This window comes from Chiloscyllium punctatum, chromosome 17, assembly GCF_047496795.1.
Source record: "Chiloscyllium punctatum isolate Juve2018m chromosome 17, sChiPun1.3, whole genome shotgun sequence".
NCBI classification, from domain to species: Eukaryota; Metazoa; Chordata; class Chondrichthyes; order Orectolobiformes; family Hemiscylliidae; genus Chiloscyllium; species Chiloscyllium punctatum.
This window is the reverse complement of record NC_092755.1, coordinates 25128431-25151752: the sequence shown is the minus strand read 5'-3', so window position 1 is coordinate 25151752 and position 23322 is coordinate 25128431. Positions and strand designations below refer to the sequence as shown.

At 40.3% G+C, this 23322-nt stretch overlaps 2 gene segments (V, D, J or C); both read right to left on the bottom strand.

Moving 5' to 3' along the window:
- Positions 1 to 2028: 2028 nt before the first annotated feature.
- LOC140487752 (Ig heavy chain C region, membrane-bound form-like) lies at positions 2029 to 22217 on the bottom strand. The segment is given in 8 exon segments: positions 2029 to 2187; positions 2327 to 2454; positions 5281 to 5610; positions 6065 to 6373; positions 8301 to 8606; positions 10430 to 10735; positions 21013 to 21103; positions 22199 to 22217. Coding segments are annotated over 7 exon segments (1407 nt in total).
- Positions 22085 to 22809, bottom strand: LOC140488205 (Ig heavy chain V region-like). The segment is given in 2 exon segments: positions 22085 to 22581; positions 22710 to 22809. Coding segments are annotated over 2 exon segments (546 nt in total).
- Positions 22810 to 23322: the final 513 nt, after the last annotated feature.

The following is a 23322-nucleotide window of genomic DNA, read 5'->3' as shown; positions in this document are numbered from 1 at the left end:
TTCCCTGGCATTTGACAGGTGTGGTGTGTCAAATAGATGCCAGGAATTGTGCTCCATGAGATTTAGGTGTGAGAAAAACTCCAGTCCTGAGAATCCGCCCTTGGATTGTGCGCGTGTTGTGTCTGAATACCTGACTGAACGTTGACATTTTTGGCTGATGAATGTTTCGTTGGGCGCTTTAGGTGGCGATTTCTGCATTACTAACCCAGGCTGTCCCCACATTGGGAGTACTTTTAGTTGAGACAGTAGAGTAAAGTTTCAAACTCCTTTGCCTGCCTTTTATAGGCTTCTATAAAAAGCTCCTCATTTGTATCATTAGATGACCCAAGGTCGTGACCCTTTGTGCAGAAGAGGAAATGTTCTCTAATCATTCGGCCTCTGGAGTGTTCCATCAGGCATATGGTGTGATAGATGTATTTACATTAGTGGGCTGCATGGTAGCACAGCATTAAACTAAATGACTGGATGAAACACAACCAAACAGAACAAGTGAAAGCATTTGGCTGGGAAAGGAGTAGGATGTGGGAAAATGTATTATTACTGACTGGTCTTGAAGAAAGAATTAAGTAAACTCAAGGTTGGTGCATATTCATTCGAGATTTATTAACAATTTCAGAAAGCATTTTTATCCAAAAAGTTGATGTAAAAGATAACAGAAGTGAATATAATGGCTCGATGCCACATTGAGATGAGAACACATGCGCTGTGAGCTGGGAGTTTTCTGTACATCAGTAACAGTCACAAGAAAGGGAATACAAAGGCTCATCAGAAAGGGTTACATCAGTAACAGTCACAATAAAGGGAGTACTAAGGCCCATCAGAAAGGGTTACATCAGGAACAGTCACAAGAAAGGGAGTACTAAGGCCCATCAGAAAGGGTTACATCAGTAACAGTCACAAGAAAGGGAATACAAAGGCCCATCAGAAAGGGTTATATCAGGAACAGTCACAAGAAAGGGAATACAAAGGCACATCAGAAAGGGTTACATCAGTAACAGTCACAAGAAAGGGAGTACTAAGGCTCATCAGAAAGGGTTACATCAGTAACAGTCACAAGAAAGGGAATACTAAGGCTCATCAGAAAGGGTTATATCAGGAACAGTCACAAGAAAGGGAATACAAAGGCTCATCAGAAAGGGTTACATCAGTAACAGTCACAAGAAAGGGAGTACTAAGGCTCATCAGAAAGGGTTACATCAGTAACAGTCACAAGAAAGGGAATACAAAGGCCCATCAGAAAGGGTTACATCAGTAACAGTCACAAGAAAGGGAATACAAAGGCACATCAGAAAGGGTTACATCAGTAACAGTCACAAGAAAGGGAGTACTAAGGCTCATCAGAAAGGGTTACATCAGTAACAGTCACAAGAAAGGGAATACTAAGGCTCATCAGAAAGGGTTATATCAGGAACAGTCACAAGAAAGGGAATACAAAGGCTCATCAGAAAGGGTTATATCAGGAACAGTCACAAGAAAGGGAATACAAAGGCCCATCAGAAAGGGTTACATCAGTAACAGTCACAAGAAAGGGAGTACAAAGGCCCATCAGAAAGGGTTACATCAGTAACAGTCACAAGAAAGGGAATACAAAGGCCCATCAGAAAGGGTTACATCAGTAACAGTCACAAGAAAGGGAGTACTAAGGCTCATCAGAAAGGGTTACATCAGTAACAGTCACAAGAAAGGGAGTACTAAGGCTCATCAGAAAGGGTTACATCAGTAACAGTCACAAGAAAGGGAGTACAAAGGCCCATCAGAAAGGGTTACATCAGTAACAGTCACAAGAAAGGGAGTACTAAGGCCCATCAGAAAGGGTTACATCAGTAACAGTCACAAGAAAGGGAGTACTAAGGCTCATCAGAAAGGGTTACATCAGTAACAGTCACAAGTAAGGGAGTACTAAGGCCCATCAGAAAGGGTAGGTAACCATTCTGAGTAAGGAACTAATAAAAGCAAAACAAATGGGCTTCAAACAACTGGGAAGCTACGAATTCTTCCAACCACAACCATCTCAAAGATATCAAAGTAAAAAGGAAAATCCATCAGTAATTGTCTCAGTTACACGCTGATAAACTGAAGTAATCTCACTGTTAGAGTCAGCAACAGGACAGATTGTAGATTGGGAATTCAGAGACCTTGATAAGCAGATCAGGAAAATCAAGGGGGTCCACAATTCATTCACTTAACCTGGAAAAGAGAGATAAAACAATGACACAGATATTTATGATCAGGGACTTTCAGACTTAATGTTTATTCAATGGCACACTTAGAGATTTCACAAAACATATTGGGCTGCTTGGCGTGAGAAAGATGTGATTATTCTCACCTTCACCAGAGTGACGGCAGCGCTGTAGAAAATACTCAGGAAGAACAAGGTGATGAACGTGGAAGCAGTTGTCCAGATGTTGCTGTTATCGTCCTCATAGTCTTCAATCCAAGTGCGATCTATTGAATCTATGAATATAAAGCCGAGAGAACACATTTAGATTGTTTATTGATCCAGATCGATCTATCTGCATCCAAGTCATGTAATTAGAGACCATTTCATCTTCATAAAGCAGTCAGGTATTTCTCAAATGTCACTCTTATCTGTATCTATTAGTGCATTATTGACTCTCAGCAAGAAATTACAAATACTAACTGCACATGTTCTTTCTTCATTGTCCATGTCAGAACGTTTTAAATTATTTTTCTTTCAATCTATTATTTAAGGATATTATTATTTGAGGAATGCTGATTTCTAATGATTATTTTAATTGAATCATTATATTTTAAATATAGGCTGTGACAGCACTTTAGTTGAAAATTGTAGCCATCACTGAATAAAAGTTCAAATGTGATTCTCATCTTTATGTATTGGTGACCAATTGCTTGGCAAATCATGAATATAAGTGACATCACAGTCAGGACATTGCTTCATATTTTTGTTTGTAGGATCTGTACATTTAGGAATAAGTGTTTGTACATGTGTCCCTTAATTTATTTGATCTACTGCTTGGTGTGTTTGGTTTTCCTTCAATGTTTGTGTATGTGGTTATGAGAGTCTCTTACTTCACTCTTGCCCATGTTGGAGTCTGTGCGTGAATAAACATATTCCTGTTCCTTTACTGCTGGTGTGCTCATGTGTTTGTGTACCTAAATTTTGGTCTTTTCACATTGTGTAAGTATCATCACGCTAATATGCCACTTCGTTGCTGCCTATGCTTATCTTGTAATTTCTTTGTGAGCGTTCACTTTTCATTAGTGCTATCTAAAATGTGTGGTTATGTGTCTGTTTCAGATCCTACCTACATTAGGTTATTTTCATGTTTATGCTTAATAAATGTTAGCATGCAATGTTATGTTTTGATGGATGTTTATCTTTATATGATGATGTTTGCTTGTGTGACAATCTTTCCCAAACCATCTCCTGAGAAGCTTGTTTGTGTTACTGTTTGTGGATGCTTGCTGATGCTTGTGCCCATTATCCTTATTTAATAAACACCCCTATATTTGTTGATCTATGCACTTGTGTGTCTGCATGTGAGATTCTGAATTTGTGTGTACATGTGATATTGTATCCATGCTGATCAATGTGGTTTAAAAATAACGAATTAAGCTGCCTCTGTCATTGTATGTTTGTGATTCTGAAAATGGGAAAATTATGATATTAATATTTATCTCTGTGCACTTATGTGCCTGTGTGAGTTGACAAGTGGGAGGACATTTTTTGGAATTTGTATCTGTGTTCATGCGTGTATGTCTGTACGCATTGTGCTGTATGAATGTAAATGTATTTGTGTGTTACCATGTGTCTATGTTTCTCATGGTTATGTGTGAGTACCCCTGTTCATTTGTGCAAATGATTTTCATTCGGTGTATGTGAGTTTTTGTATGAGCTTAGAGAGTGTTCAAGTGCCACTTGCATGTGTGGCTCTGTGTGAGTATGCATGTGTGACATCTTATCTATATGCACATTTGAGTGTGCACATAAATATGTGTCTTTAGGTGAGAGCTCGTATATGTGTCATTACGAGTGTATTTGTGATCATCTCTCTGTATCTGTTCTTATACCAGACTGCAACTTTTATTATTCTAATTTATTGTTCTAATTTTAATGGATTGCCCATAATTAGATCTGACCTTGGTGTTGTAGGAAACATTTCCCATTGTCATGGAGAGATAAGTGTTTTATGAGCAACACTTCTGTTGCAGTGATAGAATTTCTGTCTCTGAGAGAAAAGTCTTGAGCTCAAATCCCCACTGCCCCAGAGATAACATTTCTGAATATATTTATTAGAAAATGTCGACTTGTGTTCTGTATGTGAAACAAAATGATATCAGGTATTCGAATACCAGAATTGATCCCATGTGCTCCAGAAAACTGAGACAAACCTATGGAATACAAACCGGGACGATGCAAACACCAGTTTGGGATTATGGGAATCAATGTTAATCATTTGTTAACAGAGCCAAGCATGTCCAACATGCTTCAAAGGTATTATTTTGCATGGAAATGTTAAATCTTTGGACAGTAAGCAAGACGCTGACTGTTCCTATTAGTAACTGGGTTACATTACAGAGGACATCTTCCATGAAAACTCTTCACAGGGAGCAAGAGGACAGACCATTCATCGTTCCCCTCCCCTCTGCTTCACGACAACTTATCTGTTGATTCTCTTTGGTGTGATAGTGAAGATACATTCTGTCAACTCATGCGCTGGTGCAAGATCCCTGGCAGTTCCCCAGAAACAAAGGTTACATTCAAACTGTTCTGCACTATTTACGATTGGTATGTTCCAATCAAATTTAATTTTTACGTGTCTTAAATTTACATTTCCAATTGGTGCAATGTGGCAGTTTAAAACTGACATGAATTTTGTAAGAGTGTCCAATCGGGGGAATCAAGAACACCAAGTTCAAAACTCGTGCTCTACCCTTGACATAAAATGGACATTGTCAGATTTTGTCACAGAGGGATTTAGGATGGATAAGGTATTTGGCGGAATCCTGCAATGAGTGAGCTTTACTCTGTCTCTAACCCAGGGTGTATCTGAGCAGAGAACATTAACTGCACAAGACACTTGTCCAAGACCTGTTAATAATCCACTTTAACTACACAGATGGAATGGAAGTCAGGGTGGGAAACAATTAATTCAGTATTTAACTCACAACTGGAGGGAAAAAAAAAAACACTTCTATTACTTCTGTTGAATTATTAAATGCAACTTTGAGATTTTTATTGACATGAATTAACAGTGTCCATCAGTGCAAGCGAAATGTTTACAAAACTTGGTTTACCGCTGGATTTATCGACTGTTCTGTTGATGATCTTCAGTGGAATCGCTTCATGTCCCACCACACAGGAGTAAGAAGCACCGCTGGCCCACTCCTCCGCTGTAATGGATAACAGGCTGTACATGAAGAAGGAGATGTTGTCACTCTCCGCCATCACCTCAGTGTTCTTGTAGTTACTGGGATTCACTGGCTTGTCATTGTTTGTCCACTTGACGAAGATCTCTCGGGGGGAGAAACCTCTCACTAAACAGGTGAGGGAGAGAAACCTCTGAGCGGAGATTTCTTCTGTTGGTGGCAGGAGGACCGACACTGATGGCTCCAGCGGATTAATCACTGCAAAATATTTGAGACAAATATAAATCAACCAAAAAATGCTGAACCAATATCACAATTTCACTAAATATTAAAATATGCCATGTTTAATTTGGGATTTATTCACTTCCGTTTACTAAAGGAGCAGAATGGCACACATTCTGTCCAGTAAAAAAGGTCGAGTTTAATGTGAAAGTTGCCTCCATGTTTCCAGCCCACAACAAGGACATTCTGTCCAACTGTCATTGCTGATGGTGACGTCACAACCCAGGCTTCTTCCCACTTTATCTGACTTAATCAGAATACAATATCCTTTGGTCCATCTTTTTCTTAATCAGCTACCTAGCTATCCTGCCTTCAGATGCATCATTAATACTCCCAACGGTGTTTGTTCATTACCAATCAAAGCCTGACATTGATGTAACTGGATCTGGATTACACATGGGATCCTTTGTGTTTTAATCTCACCGCTCACCTTTCTCCTTGTGGATGGAGTCTCTCAGTGGAGTCGGTAGATTCTGATGGTATACCACACATTCAAAAGTAACGCCACTCAGCCAGGCTTCAGTAGAAATGTCTAATTTGCTGATCACGCTGTCGGGATTCTGTCCAGGCTGGTCAGCAATCTCTGTTTTCAGAGGCTTCTTTTCCTGTTTCCAGGTCACGTTGACTCCAGAAGGAAAATTGGACACAACGCAGGTTAACGTCACCGTCGCCTCCAGTAAGACTTGTTCTACTGGCGGTGGGAGGATTTTAACGGTGTTAGGGTGGCACTCGGTATCTTCTATGAAACAAAAATCAAAGTTAATGAAAAATGCCCCTTTATGATATAAACAGTCAATCTTCAGATTACTTCTTCACAGGGTGAAGACACCACCTTCAAAATGGCAACTCCAACTATTGCTGAAACGATGCTTACTGTTGTTGATGTATTTTGATTTGTGAAAGCATTTGTGATTACCTATAACATACCCTCTGTAATTACTCCTAAAGAACACTGGCTTTGTAACAAGTGAAACCTGAAAAAAAGTAAAATAATCGAAGATACCATCATGTAACCCATGGAATTACCTTTCTTTCAGAGTCTGTCTCTCACTTAACACCATCTATTGATACTTGTGACAAGAGTAATCTCAATATAATGAGTTCATTTCCATGTTCATAACCCTTAGGTGCAAATGCTGCTGGTCATGCTGACTGCCAAATCACATCCTACATTTTAGACAAATTATAATAAATAATAATTATTCTCTTTGCAGAGTTCTAAAGTGTTACAGGAGCGGTGAACATTATATTTATATTTAACGTGATCAAAAATACTTTGCGTTATTGGTGTGATGTCATTCTCTAATTTATGTCATTGTTCCTCGTGAGCTGTGTTTGGAGTAGATCGGAAAACAAGACATTGAGTACAGTATTGGATATCGAGAAGGACACCCATCTCCTTAAGTCTTTCCCTCCATTCAGTTTGTTCGTAACTGGTCTGTACTTTCACTTTATTTACCAAGGTGCGTTTTTTTAATTTCTTCATAGAGCAGGGGAGAAAAAAACAAACAAAAGCGTCTTAAATTAATCTACAAACGCGATGGAAATGTGCACTAGTTTTATAGACATCCACTACTCACTGTGTAAACATCACTACCCCAAACCAGGCTAAATCAGCCTGTCTCGAGTTCCTAGTTCATTCATCCCTATTGGACCGTTCTTACCAGAATTTATTCTCCTGCCTCATCCACTAATTAGAGAGAGCATCTTAAAGAAGCTCATTGAGATCACGTTTATCCCAGTTGATGTGATACCCACTTGGTCTGGGGTCTGATCCCATAAGTGAAGTTAAGGAGTTCAGTACCAGATAAAAATCGATGTCGTACAATGTCCAAGGCCAACAGGTCATTCCTGAGCAGGGAATGAAGCATTGAACGCATTTTGATTTATTTTGAAGTAAGGGTCACTGCATATTTTAACCACATCTTTTTGAGACCACAACATCATAAGATAGAGGATCAGAATAAGGCTGTACGGCCAATCCAGAGTTTAGATCAGAATGATGCTGGAAAAGCACAGCAGGTCAGGCAGCATCCGACGAGCAGGAAAATCGATGTTTCGGGCTACAGCCATTCTACTGTCTTCTCGAAACAAGAGCCGATCTATCTCTGGCTTGAATACACACAATGGCCTGGCCTCCACAGCCCTCTGCAGCAACAAGTTCCACAGCCTCATCACCCTCTGGCTGAAGACATTTCTCCTCACATCCCAGTTCGAAACGGTGCCCCTTTGACCCTGAGATTGTGCCCTTGGGGTCCTAGTCTGACCTACCAGTCAAAACATCTATTCCACGTTCACTCGACCTCAGTCTCTCAGTATTTTCTATGTTTCAATCAGATATCTCTCCAATATCCCCCGTCCACCCCCAAGCTTATCCTTGAAGCGGCCCTCTGAACGCCTCTCCCAGCATGGTCAGGCAATAAACTATTTAACAAAGCTCACTGTCTATATATCTATCTTCAACAGAGAGGAAACATGCTTTTCTAACTTGCCAAAATGTTGAGTCATGAGCGATGCTAATGTAACACTCAAACTGAAATGCAATATGTGGCATGTTGGGAAACGAGAAGCTGTACCGTACTGTTTACTATGCCTGATAAATGAGCGTGTTTGATTCACATCAGAGTTCAGAATGATTTGTAGCTCTCTCAGTGTGTGTCTCTTACCCTGGAGTGCGGTGATGTTTTTACTTTGAATGTTCTCTCCATGAGTGACCTGGCAGGTATAGACTACACTGTTGAACCATTCACCATAAGGGACCATTAGCAGACTCATCACTGAGAAGTTCCCGTTTGCCTCACACACGGGAGACGTGAAGAAACCAGAATCCAAGGGTCGGCCATTTTTCAACCAACTCACGGAGATTGACTTCGGATGGAAATCGATGATTGAACAGACGACGGTTGCAAACTTGCTGCTTGTGATTTCTTCACTGGAGCTCACGGTTAGGAGAAGAGTTGGTGGGAGAATACCTAGATCATTAGGAAACACATCGCATAAATTATCTGACGAATTTCAGAACAAATACAATCAGTTCTCATATATCAAGGTTTCTTGTGGTTAATGGATACAAGAGTCATAATTGTGCAGAGTGCTGGAGAAGCTGGGATCCACACAGAAAGATCAGCAGGACAATGTGAAAGGCTAAAATTATAGGGCACAGCAAGGGAGTCAAGGAGGCATAGAAACGATAGGCCGGTAACATCAAAAGGGAGATAGCAATGTTGGATGGTATTCGTTTTAATGACAGAGTCTGATGAACAAGGCAGACGAATTACTGGCATAAATGAGGAAATGATGCGGTTGCTATCACGGAGACATATTGAGAGCCAGGCAGGAGTGGGCTATTCAATATTCCAGGATTTAGTGCCTTCAGGTGAGACAGGCAAAGATGGAAAAGGATGAGGGCTGGGGGTGTGCAGTGCAGAATGTTGCTTCTGTCGCAATTCTGACAAGGGTATTTTAGGTTGTAAAGAGAAATGAAACCATGGATACCTCCTCGAACAAAGGCAAATGGACAGTACTTCAAAACCAAAATACAGCAAACATAACTACTGGGAGAGCACGATAGACCTTACTATCGGTCCAAAAGAGCAAGTGAACATACATGGGCAAATTTCAGAGAAATGTAAATTAAATAGGGGAGTGAGAAAAGAGGTTTTTAACTTCCTCAGCATAGGCTTGGATATTCATTTTGTCAAAAATTTAGAGGGAGCAGAATTCTGAAAATGCCCCCAGGAGAATATTTTAACAAAGTATGTGTTTAATATTGAGAATTTTAATCCAGACCTTGCAAGAGAGGGGTGAATCTGGACTTAACTTTAGGGAATGAAGTCGACCCAGTGGGTAAAACCTCAATGGTGGAGCACTGTGCAGACAGTGATCGTAAATCAGTTGGATTTCAGATTGTACTGTAAAGGAATAGAAATTGGCCCAAAGTTCTGAAAAAGGGAAGGACAATTTTAGTAAGATCAGGTAATGACTTGACCAGAGTGGACGAGAAGCTGACACTTATTGGTAAATCTGAGTCAGAGCAGTGTGACACATTTAAGAGAGAGATAAGAAAATCACAGGGAGGACATTTCCCAGGAAGCCACTGAGTGGAACCAAGAATGCAGTGGACTCGAGACATTGACAATGAAGAGTAGGGAGATGATACTGGAACTTAATAGAACACTGGTTAGGCCATACTGAAGCGTTGTATGCATGTTATCAAAGGAATGTGATTACACTGAAGGCAGTATTGATGAGATTTGCCAGGATCTTGCCTGGGTTGGAGGGTTTCAGTTATGAAACTAGTTTAGATACACAGGGGTTTTCCTGGGAGCAGAGGAGAATTAGGGAGAAGATTATCATGATGTCTCGAATTATTTTAGGCATAGCCAGGGTCAACTGGATGAAACCTTTCCCCTTGATGGAGAGATCAATGCCTCAGGGGCACAGGGTGAAGGTAAGGCCAGGAGCTTCCAAGTGGATCTCAGGGGAAAACAAAATCAAACAGAGGGTGGTGTTAGCCTGGAGCTCAGCACCTATAAGTCATGTAGAGACTGAGCCCCTCATAATAAGTATGAAGTATTGCGATGCATCCTTGCAAGGGCAAGTCACGGCAATGGATCAGCTGCTGGCACATGAGACTGGAATAGTTAGGTGGCTGTTATTGATAGGCGTGAACTGGATGGATCAAAGGGCCTTTTTCCTGTGCTGTATAAGGTGATTCTGTGAAAACGGTTATAAATAATGCCTTGTTCATATTAATCCCAGATGCTCTGTTTATCTCAGTTCCCACAACACGTACCTGAACATGGCATTTCTTTGCTCTTGTGTGACCCGCTGTGTTGAACCTCACAGTAGATTTTGCTGGGGCAATCTGCCGCTGACCCGGGCAGGGTTAACTGGCTGCTCAGGGTGTAGGTTCCCTTCTTGTTTCTCACTGATGGGTAAGTCTTAAATCCATTCGTGATTAACTCCCCACCTTTCTTCCAGGTTACCTTGGTGACGTCAGGGGAATAGTCCATCGCCAAACAACCAAAGGTCGCAGAACCAGTGTCGTGCTCCTGACAGGAGGAGACCAGGCCATAAAGCGTGGGGGGAGATGGTGTCTCTACAATAGAATGACCAATTGAGCAAGTTAGTTTCTGTTCATTTGACCTTATCAGTTACTCAAATGTATCCTCAGCTGTAAACGTTTGCCAGTCTGCTCCCACTGAGTCTACAGCATAACTGGAGTTTAGTTTTGTTTCCTACCAGTTACTGATCACGATCATTTGTTCCTTCTTTAGAAACATGCCCTCGACCTTGACCATTGCCATATAATTTAGGAAGAAGAACATTCTGATCCCACCCCAGTAACTTTGAAGATCTCACCAACTGACACTTTCACTGGATTGCTGTGAAGAGCAAAGACATTTCACAAAATACAAACCAAGGAAATGCAGATTCATCGAAATTCTACAGTGTGTGCAAACAGGCCATTTGGCCCAACAAGTCCACACCCACCCTCTGAAAAGTAACCCATCCAGACCTATTCCCCTACCCTATTATGCTACAGTTAACCCTGACTCATGCACCTAACCTCCCAATCACTGAACACAACATTTGCAATTCCCCCAGCTTGCACATCTTTGGACTGTGGGAGGAAACGCACACAGACATGGGGAGAAAGTGCCAACTCCACACAGACAGTCACCCAAGGCTGGAATGGACCCCGAGTCCCTGGCACTGTGAGGCAGCAGCGCTAACCACGGAACCAGCGTGCTGTCCCACGAGGTACCGTGCTGCTGGAAATACCCAACCGCTGGCAGTACCCCCGGAGAGAAATCAGAGTGAATCATAGAACATAGAACATTACAGTGCAATACAGGCCCTTTGGCCCTCGATGTTGCGCCACCCTGTCATACTAATCTGAAGCCCATCCCACCTACGTCTGTATGCCTAGGTAAAAACAATGACTACAGATGCTGGAAATCCGATTCTAGATTAGTGGTGCTGGAAGAGCACAGCAGTTCAGGCAGCATCCAAGCCTGTCCAATGATGACTTAATCTTGGCGAATCTACTACCATTGCAGGCAAAGCATTCCATTCCCTTACTACTCAATGAGTAAAGAAACTACCTCTGACATCTGTCTTATACCTATCTCCCCTCACTTTAAAGTTGTGTCCCCTCGTGTTTGCTGGAAATCAGGTCCAGTGAGCCTTCCTCACTTATCAATGCAAGGCAGAATGTTCTCTGTGGGAGGAAGGTTACTGCAGCAGCAGCACAGGCAGGAGCTGAGCACTGGGACTGGGAGGAGGGCTGTCACGGCTGAACTCCTGCCAATTGTCTGGAAGTTGAAACATCTAATTTACAATTATCTGAATTCTGGAGGCCTCTGAAAAATGGAGGACCATTAAGGTTCAGAGACTTTGGAGTGTTACAGCTGAGTATTTACGTAAATATGATTTGAGAAATGAACCGGTAATCTTTAACTTTAATAACTATCAAATTGACACACAGTTCACCACCAAACCTCATCTTTCAGACTAACCACTGCACTTACTCTGTCTAGACCTAAATTTCCACTCACATTGACAAACCCTACCCATTCATGCCCGGAACACACAACCCCGATCACACAAAACACATCCAAGGCAATCCATATTGGTAGTGTAGCTGAGAAGAGAGATCTCGGTGTCCATGTACATAGATCCCTAAAAGTTGCCAGCCAGTTTGATAAGAGTTATTTAGAAGGCATACTTTGTGTTGGCTTTCATCAATAGAGGGACTGAGTTTCAGAATCACGAGGTTAGGCTGCAGCTGTACAAAACTCTGGTGTGGCAGCACTTGGGAGTATTGTGTACTGTTCTGGTCACCACATTATAGAGAGAATGTGGAAGCTTTGGAAGAGATCAGAGGAGGTTTACCAGGATGTTGTTGGGTATGGCGGGAAGGTTTAATGAGGAAAGGATGAGGGTCTTGAGACTGTTTTTGTTTGAGAGAAGAAGGTTGAGAGGTGACTTAATTGAGATATAAAAGATAAACAGAGGGTGGACAGTGAAAGTCTTTTTCCTTGACAAGTGATGGCTAGCAGGAGAGGACATAGATGATAGATGTCAGAGGTTGTTTCTTTACTCAGAGAGGAGTAGGGGCATGGAGCGCACTGTCTGCAACAATAGTACACTCGCCAACTTTAAGGGCATTTAAAGGTCATTGGATAAATATATGGATGAAAATGGAATAGTATAGGACAGATAGGCTTCAGATTGGTTCCACAGGTCAGCACAACATTGAGGGCTGAAGGGCCTGTACTGCACTGTAATGTTCTATATTCTATATTCCAGATGGACATATGATCTCAATTTCTTTCACTCATTTACACTCCTGCCGCCCTGCACCTGGCCCATGGTGAATCTGGCCCTGACTGGACCTGGCACCATCATTTTCACAACCTCTGACAAAAGCCCACTACCCAAGACATGACCTCAGCCCTTGATCACTGACCTCTCATCTTACCCAAGTCAACCTGTGCACATTGCATCCTCGCTCCTTTCGCATCTGTGCTTTACAACCTACCATTTTGCCAGACTCCAAGCTTTGCATTTTGACAACACGTCCACCTGTCACTTCATTACAGTGACCTTCCACCCTGAAACATCCTGGCACTCTGCCCACCTCTACACTAACCAGCCTGGCATCCTTCCCACCTCTCTATAAACCTGTCTGGCAAAGACAGACCTCCTGCATTTCAGCTCAAACTACCCCTCACCTACCAAGCACAATTCAAACAAATTATCCTGTGACCATTACCATTTACCTTGATGCCACCTTGCCAGACAGAGTGCATGCAAGCTTACCCAGCAGCCAGCCAACCCCTCACAGCCTACCAGCCCAAACTCTCCCACATGCCCAATCTAGCCCCTCACTTGCTCACCACCTTCCAACTTTGAGCCGACTCCAACATAAAGTCAGAGAGTCATAAAGTCGTACAGCACAGAAACAGTTCCTTTGGTCCAGCTCATCCATGCTGACCAGAGTTCCCAAATTAAACTAATTCCACTTGCCTGCCTTTGACCCAAATTCATCCAGACATATCCTGTTCCTTTAGCTGTTCAAATGTCTTCTAAATGTTGGACCTATCTCTGCATTTACCACTTCCTCTGGCAGTTCATTCCAATGTTTTGGACAGTTACAACACGAAGCCCTAACTCCTGCACTCAGTGCTCTGACCAATGAAGGTACATGTGTAAAACACCTTCAACACACTAGGTACTTGAGACAACGCTTTCAAGAATCTATGAGTCTGAACCCTCAGGTTCCTCAGTGTTCAACATCACTATCCAGTGCCCTACCATTAACCCTGTAAGACTCTATGAGTCTGAACCCTCAGGGCCCTGTGTTTAAGATCACTACCCAGTGCCCTACCATTAACCCTGTAAGACTCTATGAGTCTGGACCCTCAGGGCCCTGTGTTTAACATCACTATCCAGTGCCCTACCATTAACCCTGTAAGTTGTGACCTGATTTATCTTCTCAAAAAGCAACACGTCGTATTCATTTAAATTAAACTCCATCTGCCACTCCTCAGCCCATTGGCCCAGCTGATCAAGATCTCATTGTACGTTTAGATAACTTTCACTGCCAATTATACCACCAATGTTGGCATTACATGCAAACTTACAAACCTACAAACCATGTCCCATTCAATGTTTTCATGGCTTTCAACCAATATTGTAGCCTGTTTCCCTTTCTCCCACATATCTGTAGCACTTTTTTAAAGATTGAAGGAATCTATCTCCTTATTGAAATCATTTAATGTTTTATCCTCAATCAATTTCTGTGGTGGAGAATTCCAAAGGTTCACCATTCTTTTGCTGAATAGTAAACAATCAGGTTCAATGTTATCGAGTGTTGGGAAGATTGGTGAGCAGCAAGATTAATGATGATCCCATGAATGGAATAGCCTTCTAGAGGGGCCAAGGTGCCTTCTTCAGCTTCCATTTTGCATGCTGTCATGTCCCTTCGGCAGCATGTTCCAAAATTGTGACCCTTGAGGATAAGGGCGCACATGTATGTAAATGCTTCTCCTGAAAGCTTTCCTCCAAATCAGACTTCAACTTGACTCTCAACTATTTCCCTGCCCGTTTCCTCTTCCTCAATCACAGCCATGGGACTCACTTCCTAACAGCGCTGTGAATGTGCTAATACCACACCAACTTCAGCAATTCAAATAGACTGATGACAACTGGTTTCTCAACGCAATATAAAAAGTCTGACACTTCCACACCGGTCTAGAGATTCAAACAACCGCTGGAAGAATTGTAAATAATTTGAGGCACTTGTGTGTCTACACAAGATGACATGGTTTCCTTTTGTGTGATTTGACTGTGTTTTCACTAAAGGAACAGAGCTATTTCTTAATCATATAATAGGAATCAAGCATCCCTCATTTTTAGAAAGGCAATCACATTATATTTCTTTATTCCAGGGAAGTATAGTGTTAACTTAATGAAATATGACGATTGGGATGTTTCAATTGGAAATAGTCAGAGATTTAAAGTTTACTTTCATGAGCAATTAATTCCAGCCTCATTGTTTCACAGTACTCACAGGAATGTCTTTCAGAAATGGTGTCTCCATTTGTTTACTGAATCAGTAAATCTGGGATAGTTTTTGCTTGTTAATCAAAGGTGTTAAAGAGGTTTAGCCAAAGGGAGACCTGCGGATTTAGCTCACAGATGCTCCATGATCTAAGTAAGTGGTGGAACAGCTCGAGGGGCTGAGTGCCCTCCTCTTGCTCCTACCTTCCTATCATTGTGTCATTCATTAAACTAGCACTGGCGGTGAACACTTTTTATTAAAATATTTCAACAAATTAATTGTTTCACACATGCTTTAAAAAGAATTCTGTTGAGTATTTGGAACGAGATCATTGACATTCTCTATTTGAGTGATCAAAATAACTTCCACCCAATTACAGCAGCCACTGCACTCTGGAGTGGGTTGTTACTTCATAATAGTTTCTTGTGAAACTCCAGCTCGAGATCAGGGTGCTCAAATTCAATGATTCTCTGATCTTTCATATCTCTGAACATTCGCAATTTGTTCAAATGCATCTTTTCTCTGAAGAACGTGTTTAATCGAACAGAACTTTTTTCAATGAAACAACAAACTTTAAATGCTAGAAAACCAAAATAAAAGACAGACATTTCTGAAGAAACTCAGGAGGTCTAGCAGCTCCTGTGGAGAGAAGGCAAGGTTAACCTTTCACATCCAGAGACCCCCTCTTCACCAAATTGTTTTCATGTTTTTGACACAAGAGCTCACACCTGTTGAGATAAACAGCGATTACGTTGGCTTGACTCCTGCTGGAGAAAGGATTCTTAGCAGAGGGACGAATGGTCGGAGATAGCAATTGAAGACCATCTGAAAAGCTATCTCCATCTGCTGCAAGTGTTGGATTCAGCGGAACCCCCACCGTACTGAACAATCAAATTCAGCTACACCACTGGTTTAATATAAAGTAAAACCAGCCGAAAGATCATCTCATCAAATATGCTTCGAAAATGATTCAATCTGGATTAGTTATAAATTATATTGTTAGAACAGCAAGTCAAAAGCTGGGATTTCTTTGAGCACTTACTCCATTAACACCATCTAGCGATGCCCAAACGCTTGTGAACAAATATTGATCTGGAAAAAGCTGCTAACTGCCAAAATTCTGTTTAATATCTAAGAGACACAAGTCAGGACAGCGATTGAATAGATTTCACTGGCCTCTGTGAGTGGAATTCCAACAAACACCCATACATCTCAATCTGCTTTCTTGCACTGAAGTAACCTGATAAGAGATGGTGTTACACACCTCTCTAACAGGTTGTAAGTGAACACAGGCCACCTGGCACAGAATCAGGAACACTACTACAACATCACAACAGACCTGAACACAATGAGCTCGACACTATCACAGAGAACACAGCCCACCTGTTTTGACAGTACATAAACCATGTTAGTTATTAACACCTTCCAACAACCAGGAATTGTTCCAGAATGTTTGTACAATGAAAGTAACATTTCAACATTTATCCAAGAATACTTTGATAGCAGCTCCGAATTGTTCAAACTCTATGGGAACTACAGAGGAATAAAACTAGGAATTGCATTGCCATCAATTCACTGTCACTGGATTCCAACCTCGAACTCCCTTCCTCTTTCCCCTGTGAATGTTGCTGCACCAGATGGTCTACTTAGTCTGAAAAAGATTAAAATGTTTTGAAGTGTAATATGACCGTTGCCAGTGACATGAAAAGCTGATAATAGGTTTTCAAATAATAAGATGCAAAAAAATTCTGATTCTACATTGTGCCACGAAACATGTCCTGCATAACTGAGGCACAAAGAAAGTATACAGCATATTTCCATCTGCCTCACTCAATCAAATATCTCTTGTTGCCAACAACCAATTTCAAAACTCTTGCTATCTGCCTTTTGTTCCTGAAACGTTTGTTCTGATTGGAACAACTTAGTCAGGGCTGTCAATTCTGAGGCACCTAATCGAATATTATATTTCTGGCTGATAAAAATGGTTTTGAAGCGCGAGATGAAATTGAACTGTCTTAGATTCAGGAATCCGAACTGGACAATTTACAAATGGTCAGGACCGTTGACAAGTTAGTCAGAGATAGCATTGAAACAAACTGTACAACAGACTTAATCCTAGAGGATACATTGCTCAACTCCTCACGTCAAATATATTCACTGTACTTGAACATTCATCAGAGGAACTAACCAGTGGATTAATGTGAACGAGAATGTGTTCACAATGAACATAAATAACCACTGAGTTAATAAACTTAATAAGTCATTGTATTTAATAAAATGATTGAGGTGGGAAATATCGCCAATTAAAGCACAGATCCAGAGGCAATGGATTATTCTCTGAATTATTTTTACATATTTTTAAAATGTTCCTTGAACTGTGGAGATTTTGCATGCACTGCATAAAGTCAATACTGCATTCCAGTGTGGAAAGCATTTCTGTTGAAGGAATCAGGGCAAGGTCATTTTCTTGTTTACTGCTTTTAATGAACGAAAATGTTTAAAAAGGTATGAATTGAAAACATGCTTCTGTCTGCAGTTGCCCGCTTTAACAGATGTCTAAGTAAATGTGGGCACTGCTGCCTCACAGATCCAGGTACCCAGGCTTGGTTCAAGCCTTGGGTGACTGCCGATGTGGAGTTTACACAATCTCCCCTGTGTCTGTCTGGGTTTCCTCCCACAATCCAAAGATGTGCATGGCAGGTGAACTGGTCATGCTATATTGTCCATAGTGTTTGGTGCATTAGTCAGGGGTAAATATAGGGTAGGGGAATGGGTCTGAGTGGGTTACTCTTCAGACGGTCGGTGTGGACTTGTTGGGCCAAATGGCCCGATACATACTGCAGGAAATCTAATCTAAACGATTGTCACACTTAACAAATGTGAACAGATTCCTTCAGATCGCTACATTGCAATAAATCGGTCAAGTATATTAATTAAAATAAATATTACTCTATTTTCAGTGTCTGAATAAACAATGTGCTCCGTTATCCTCTAGTTCATGTCTTCTGCAAATTTGTGAACTCTGCACACGTCTGAACACATCGATGTAAAATGAATTCTCTGCGTTTGCAGCAAGTACTCCCATGGTTTTAAGAGTAGAGTTCCTACAGTATGGAAACAGGCCATTTGGCCCAACAATTCCACACTGACCCTCTGAACAGTAAGTAGCCCAACCAGACCCATTCCCCATAATTTATATTTACCCCTGACTAATGCACTCTAACCTAGACATCCCTGAACACTATGGCTGTGCTAAATTGCACAAATCACCTGACCTGCGCATCTTTTGGACTGTGGTAGGAAACCAGAGCGCCCTAAGGAAACCCACGCAGACACAGGGAGAATGTGCAAACTCCACACAGGCAGTAACCAGAGGGTGGAATCGAATTTGGGATCCTGGCGCTGTGAGGCAGCAGTGCCCACCACTGAGCCACCATGCTGCCCTGCGAGTTCATGAGTGAATTATTTTAATTAATTCAAAATTTGTCCTTGGTCACATAATTCACTATAGCAGTTGTTTCCGAAAGAATGACTCTTCAGTTGATATTTTTTTGTAAAATGTAACTATTTAATTAAAATGCACAGATTGGGAACACATAAAGCACTGTGCAGATTAAATAATTCAGTTAGTTTTATTTTTATTCTGCAAATCCAGTTTAATCAGGGACATAACAATGAATTAACTCAAGTTATGTATGAAACTGATCAAAGCAGTGAAACTGATCTGTTCTTCATAGAATTGTGCAGAATTTCCAAATGGTCTTTGCCAATGATCTTTTCCAGTCAGAAAAATATGTATGTAGTGTACAGCGGAATTGAAAGGTGTTTCTTGATCAATTATAACACAGTCATGGCATTTTTGGTCAAGAGCAAGAACTATTAGAACATTAGATTTTTGAAATGCTATTTATATTTCTCTATGACTTGTAAACTGTTTAAAGACAGACCTTGTGATTGAACTAGATAGTGGAGTTCTGAATTTGGATTGGAAAGCATGGATTAGATTAATCCTTAATTATTACTTTTAAGTAAAAATGGTGCCCGAAGGTATCTGTTTTCCCTTCATTTCTAAAACCTTTGCGATTTGCCTTTCACTTAATAATAGGCTTTATGAAATTTCAACTCGCATGCTGATTGCATTGAATGAGGAACCTGGAGCGGTTCACTGTCACCAACCGTGTTAACATTGCAAAAACAATGTCGAAACCAGAAATGGTTTCCCAAATATAACACATTTAATGTTACCCAAGCACAGTCCTTCCTCAACAGATGAACGATCACCAGATCACAACATGGTTTGTTTGCAGCAGAACTGGCTCTGCAAACATTTTCAACAGAACCAAGAACATGATGTAACCTCACACAAAAAAAACCAAATTGAAGTCTAACAAAGCTGCTCAGAATCAAGCAAACTAATGATTAAATTGAATAGAAATAACAAGTCATAACAGCAACCTTGTTTGTGAGGGGACTTAACACTTCAAGCTGTAACGTTTCTGGCAACAGTTCAATTTATTTCCAACCTGCACACCCTTCTTGATCATGACAATCCTGTGCAGCACACAGTAGAGCAGTTGAAGGCATATATTGATTAATCAGTTCATGGTCAAAACAAAATTACTGAATGGACAAATATTATCGCATTATAATTTTAAGTTAGTTTCAATTACATAATCTGTTCAATTCTGCAGTTTCAGATTTTAGTCCCAAATTTTATTTTGAATGAGGCTACTCAAAACAAAATTCAGTTAGTTTACAATTAGAACTGAGTTCTTTTTTTAAAAATCCAATGCATTAAAAACTTATTTATTTCATTTCTCACACTTCTGGGTTTCTGCCTTAAGTTGGTTTTCATACCGTTACAAATGGATGTAATGTTTTCAATCAAGCAGAGAAAAATGTGTCATATAAGTTGAACAAATGCAGAAATGATTCATGAAAAACAATAGAACTTCACAAATATTGGTAATGAACAGTAATCCAGAGAGACAATCTCCTCACCAGAAAGAAAACACCAATTACAGAAAGCATGAAAACGCTGATCAATTCCACAAATTGAATAAGAATTCAATCAACTCAATTCAACAGAATCAAGGAAAATAAAATCAGAATCCAATCAACTCAAAACAACAGATTTGAATGAAACATAATCAGAATCCAACCAATTCACTTCAACAGAATCAAATAAAACAATTTCAAATACCAATTCAAACACACTTCAACAAAACCAAGTAAAAACAAAGCCAAAATCCAATCAACTCAATTCAACAGAATCAAGTAAAACAACTCAGAATCTAATCAACAAATTGCAATATTGCACCGCAAGAAAATTTTATGACAGTTTCTAACCTGCTTGTCATCAACAAAATAAATGAGAAAATATAATCATGGTAAGAACATATATGAATAATGATATTTTAGCATATTTTAATCATGTTTGGTAATATCTCAAACATCTTTGAATTCTTAGCGTTTGTTGTTGACAATAAAACTCACAGTCAGTGTGTCACTGACATTAAACATTATTTATAGCTGACTGTTTAAGAGACAATAGTGTTTCAAGTAACCCAGCCACATAGAATGCCCATCTGATCAAAAACAAAAGAGATACACGGAGCAACTGAAGCCATCATCACCATTTTAGCTATTTGCTGAGCCTTAACTGAAGTCTATAATCAGTCTGAACAAAAATCAGTCCGAACCAAACCAAACTCAGCACAGAATCTGAGTTTCATTTAATTCAGAAATTAGTCACATGAATAGAAAGTTTTTAAAAAGTCACTAAGAAAGTTCAAATTTTTTACCTGAAGTCACTGTCACCATGGTCCCTTGGCCCCAGTAATCAAGATAGTCACAGTGTTACATTCTCTGGACTGGGTCACACAATAACTAGCTCTGCATTAAACAAATCAAAAATTTACCAACATTTTAAATTTTCAGAACCACAGGCAAAATAAAGTCACAATAAATCTTCATCACATAATTGCGCTAGTGAATTCTGATCATTCTTGATAAATTTTAATACTGTTTTATACTTCACAGAGTAACACGAGTTGATTTTCAAAATCCCCAAATGGTGTATCGATAATTACCCAACACTTTTACAAATTAAATAGTGATACTGGCATTAAACCCCACAGAATTAATACTGCACTGCAAGTTAAGATGGTTTGTAGAAGTAATCACTGACTAGTTTCAAACAATGGAGGCTGAATAGGTTTTTGTATTGATCATAATTGCAGTGTCACTCCAGCTATATCACTGTGAGACACCTTGTGTCAAATACTATGACAGACTGTAAACTGTAAAATGCAGATAATTTCTTCACTTCCTGGAAAGCAGTGATTCAGGCTCCTCTAAGAATGATTTGGTGCATTATTTCAGCTTTTACTCTTCATTGTATTTTGAAAGCTTGGAATACTTTTCCAGGTTTGGTCTGCATTTAACTTGACAATCAACACGAAGAAGGTAGAAAAAAATTATACATTTGTACAAACTAGCACGACTGGATTGTGTTTAAATTGCATCTCACATTATTTCTCGCTCCTGCCATGGTAGAAATCACCAATTTGAGATAATCACTTGTCAGGGGTTATTGTATGAGGATGTCGCTGTGCACAACACTGTGACCCACTGTAGTATCACAATGATGGAGACCAGTACACTCATTCTCTGTTCTTTACTCTAGGTCTCAATTTTTATTTGAAAGAGCCATTTAGTACTGATCATGTTTAGAATTAATGCCATAGTTGACATAACAATTAGCAGTGATTTCCTGAGCTGTCAGATATATTAAAACTAACATTTTGTCCGAGCATTTAATTGATGGAAGTGTTAGCAGTACATACGACATGCCCAAAACATTGCCCCATTGCGTCACCAGTTTGCTAATTTAAATGGTACATTTCCTCTTTGATAGTTTTGTAAGAGGCAGCCTGAGGTCTGCTTCAGATCGCAGTTGGTATAATTGCATTTAAAACTCGTACTGACCGTCAGTTTATGATGGAATTGACAAAATGTTCCCTCGAGCTGTTTTGAACGGGTCCAGCCCTGGTTCCTCTCGCTGTGGTATCTTGCACAGTAATAGATGGCGGTGTCTTCGATCTTCAGGTTCCCCATGTCCAACGCGAAAATGTTGTTTGAATTGTCTTTGGACGCAGTAAATCGATTCTTAATCGCTGGTGCATAGTTACTGCTGGATGAACTATAGTACCAAAGCAGCCACTCCAGACCCTGTCCGGGAACCTGTCGGACCCAGCTCATGTAGTTGCTGCTAAGATCGAAGCCGCTGGTTTTACAGGTCAGTTTCAGGCTGCCTTCGGGACGGCCAGTCTCTGCCTCTGGCTGGGTCAAAACAATCTCCGACTGGACACCTTTAAAAAAGAAAACAAATAAACCATGAGCATTAATGCTGATGAAATGATGGCTGAGTCTTTTACATTCCTGCGGTAGACTAACATTGAGACAGTGACAAAGACAGACTTCAACAAAAAACACTCACATGATAAGAAAGTAAGGAATAAACTGAGAAAAATTGTCGACACAATCATTCTGATAACTTGTGGGAAGAGGTTCTGTCAAGATCGTTCTAAACAGAGCCGACCCAGGAGTGTTGAATTACGGTCTAGTGCCCAGGATTTATATGGCCATCGGAAAGGGGCAGGATCACAGCTTCCGCCTGTTGGTTTCCTGCTGGAGGCTCAGACTGGATCCTGCTCTCAGCTTGTACAGCCCGAACACATGAGATCATTTATTTACGAGGTTACGCTGAAACATGGACATATACACATCTTGGGATATTTATTTTGCTGAATAGCTTCTTTGGGAGTGTTTTTATTTAAATAGTGGAAGTAAAATTGAGTAGCTTCAGGTGTGTTTCACATGATAGTTGCAAGTATTTTGTTTAAAAAAAACAAATTCATTCGGATGTTAGCTCCCTTTATTTCTACATTAATTCACAAGCAGATAAAACTAAAATCAAAGTTCAAACATATTACCAGCTAGTAAAACAATTGAGCTTGTTTTCCCAGGACACTGCCAGTCTCTGTCCCACTACAAAATAACATGTAATTCATACTAAACATTTCAAAATTCAATTTAGACAACTGAACTTA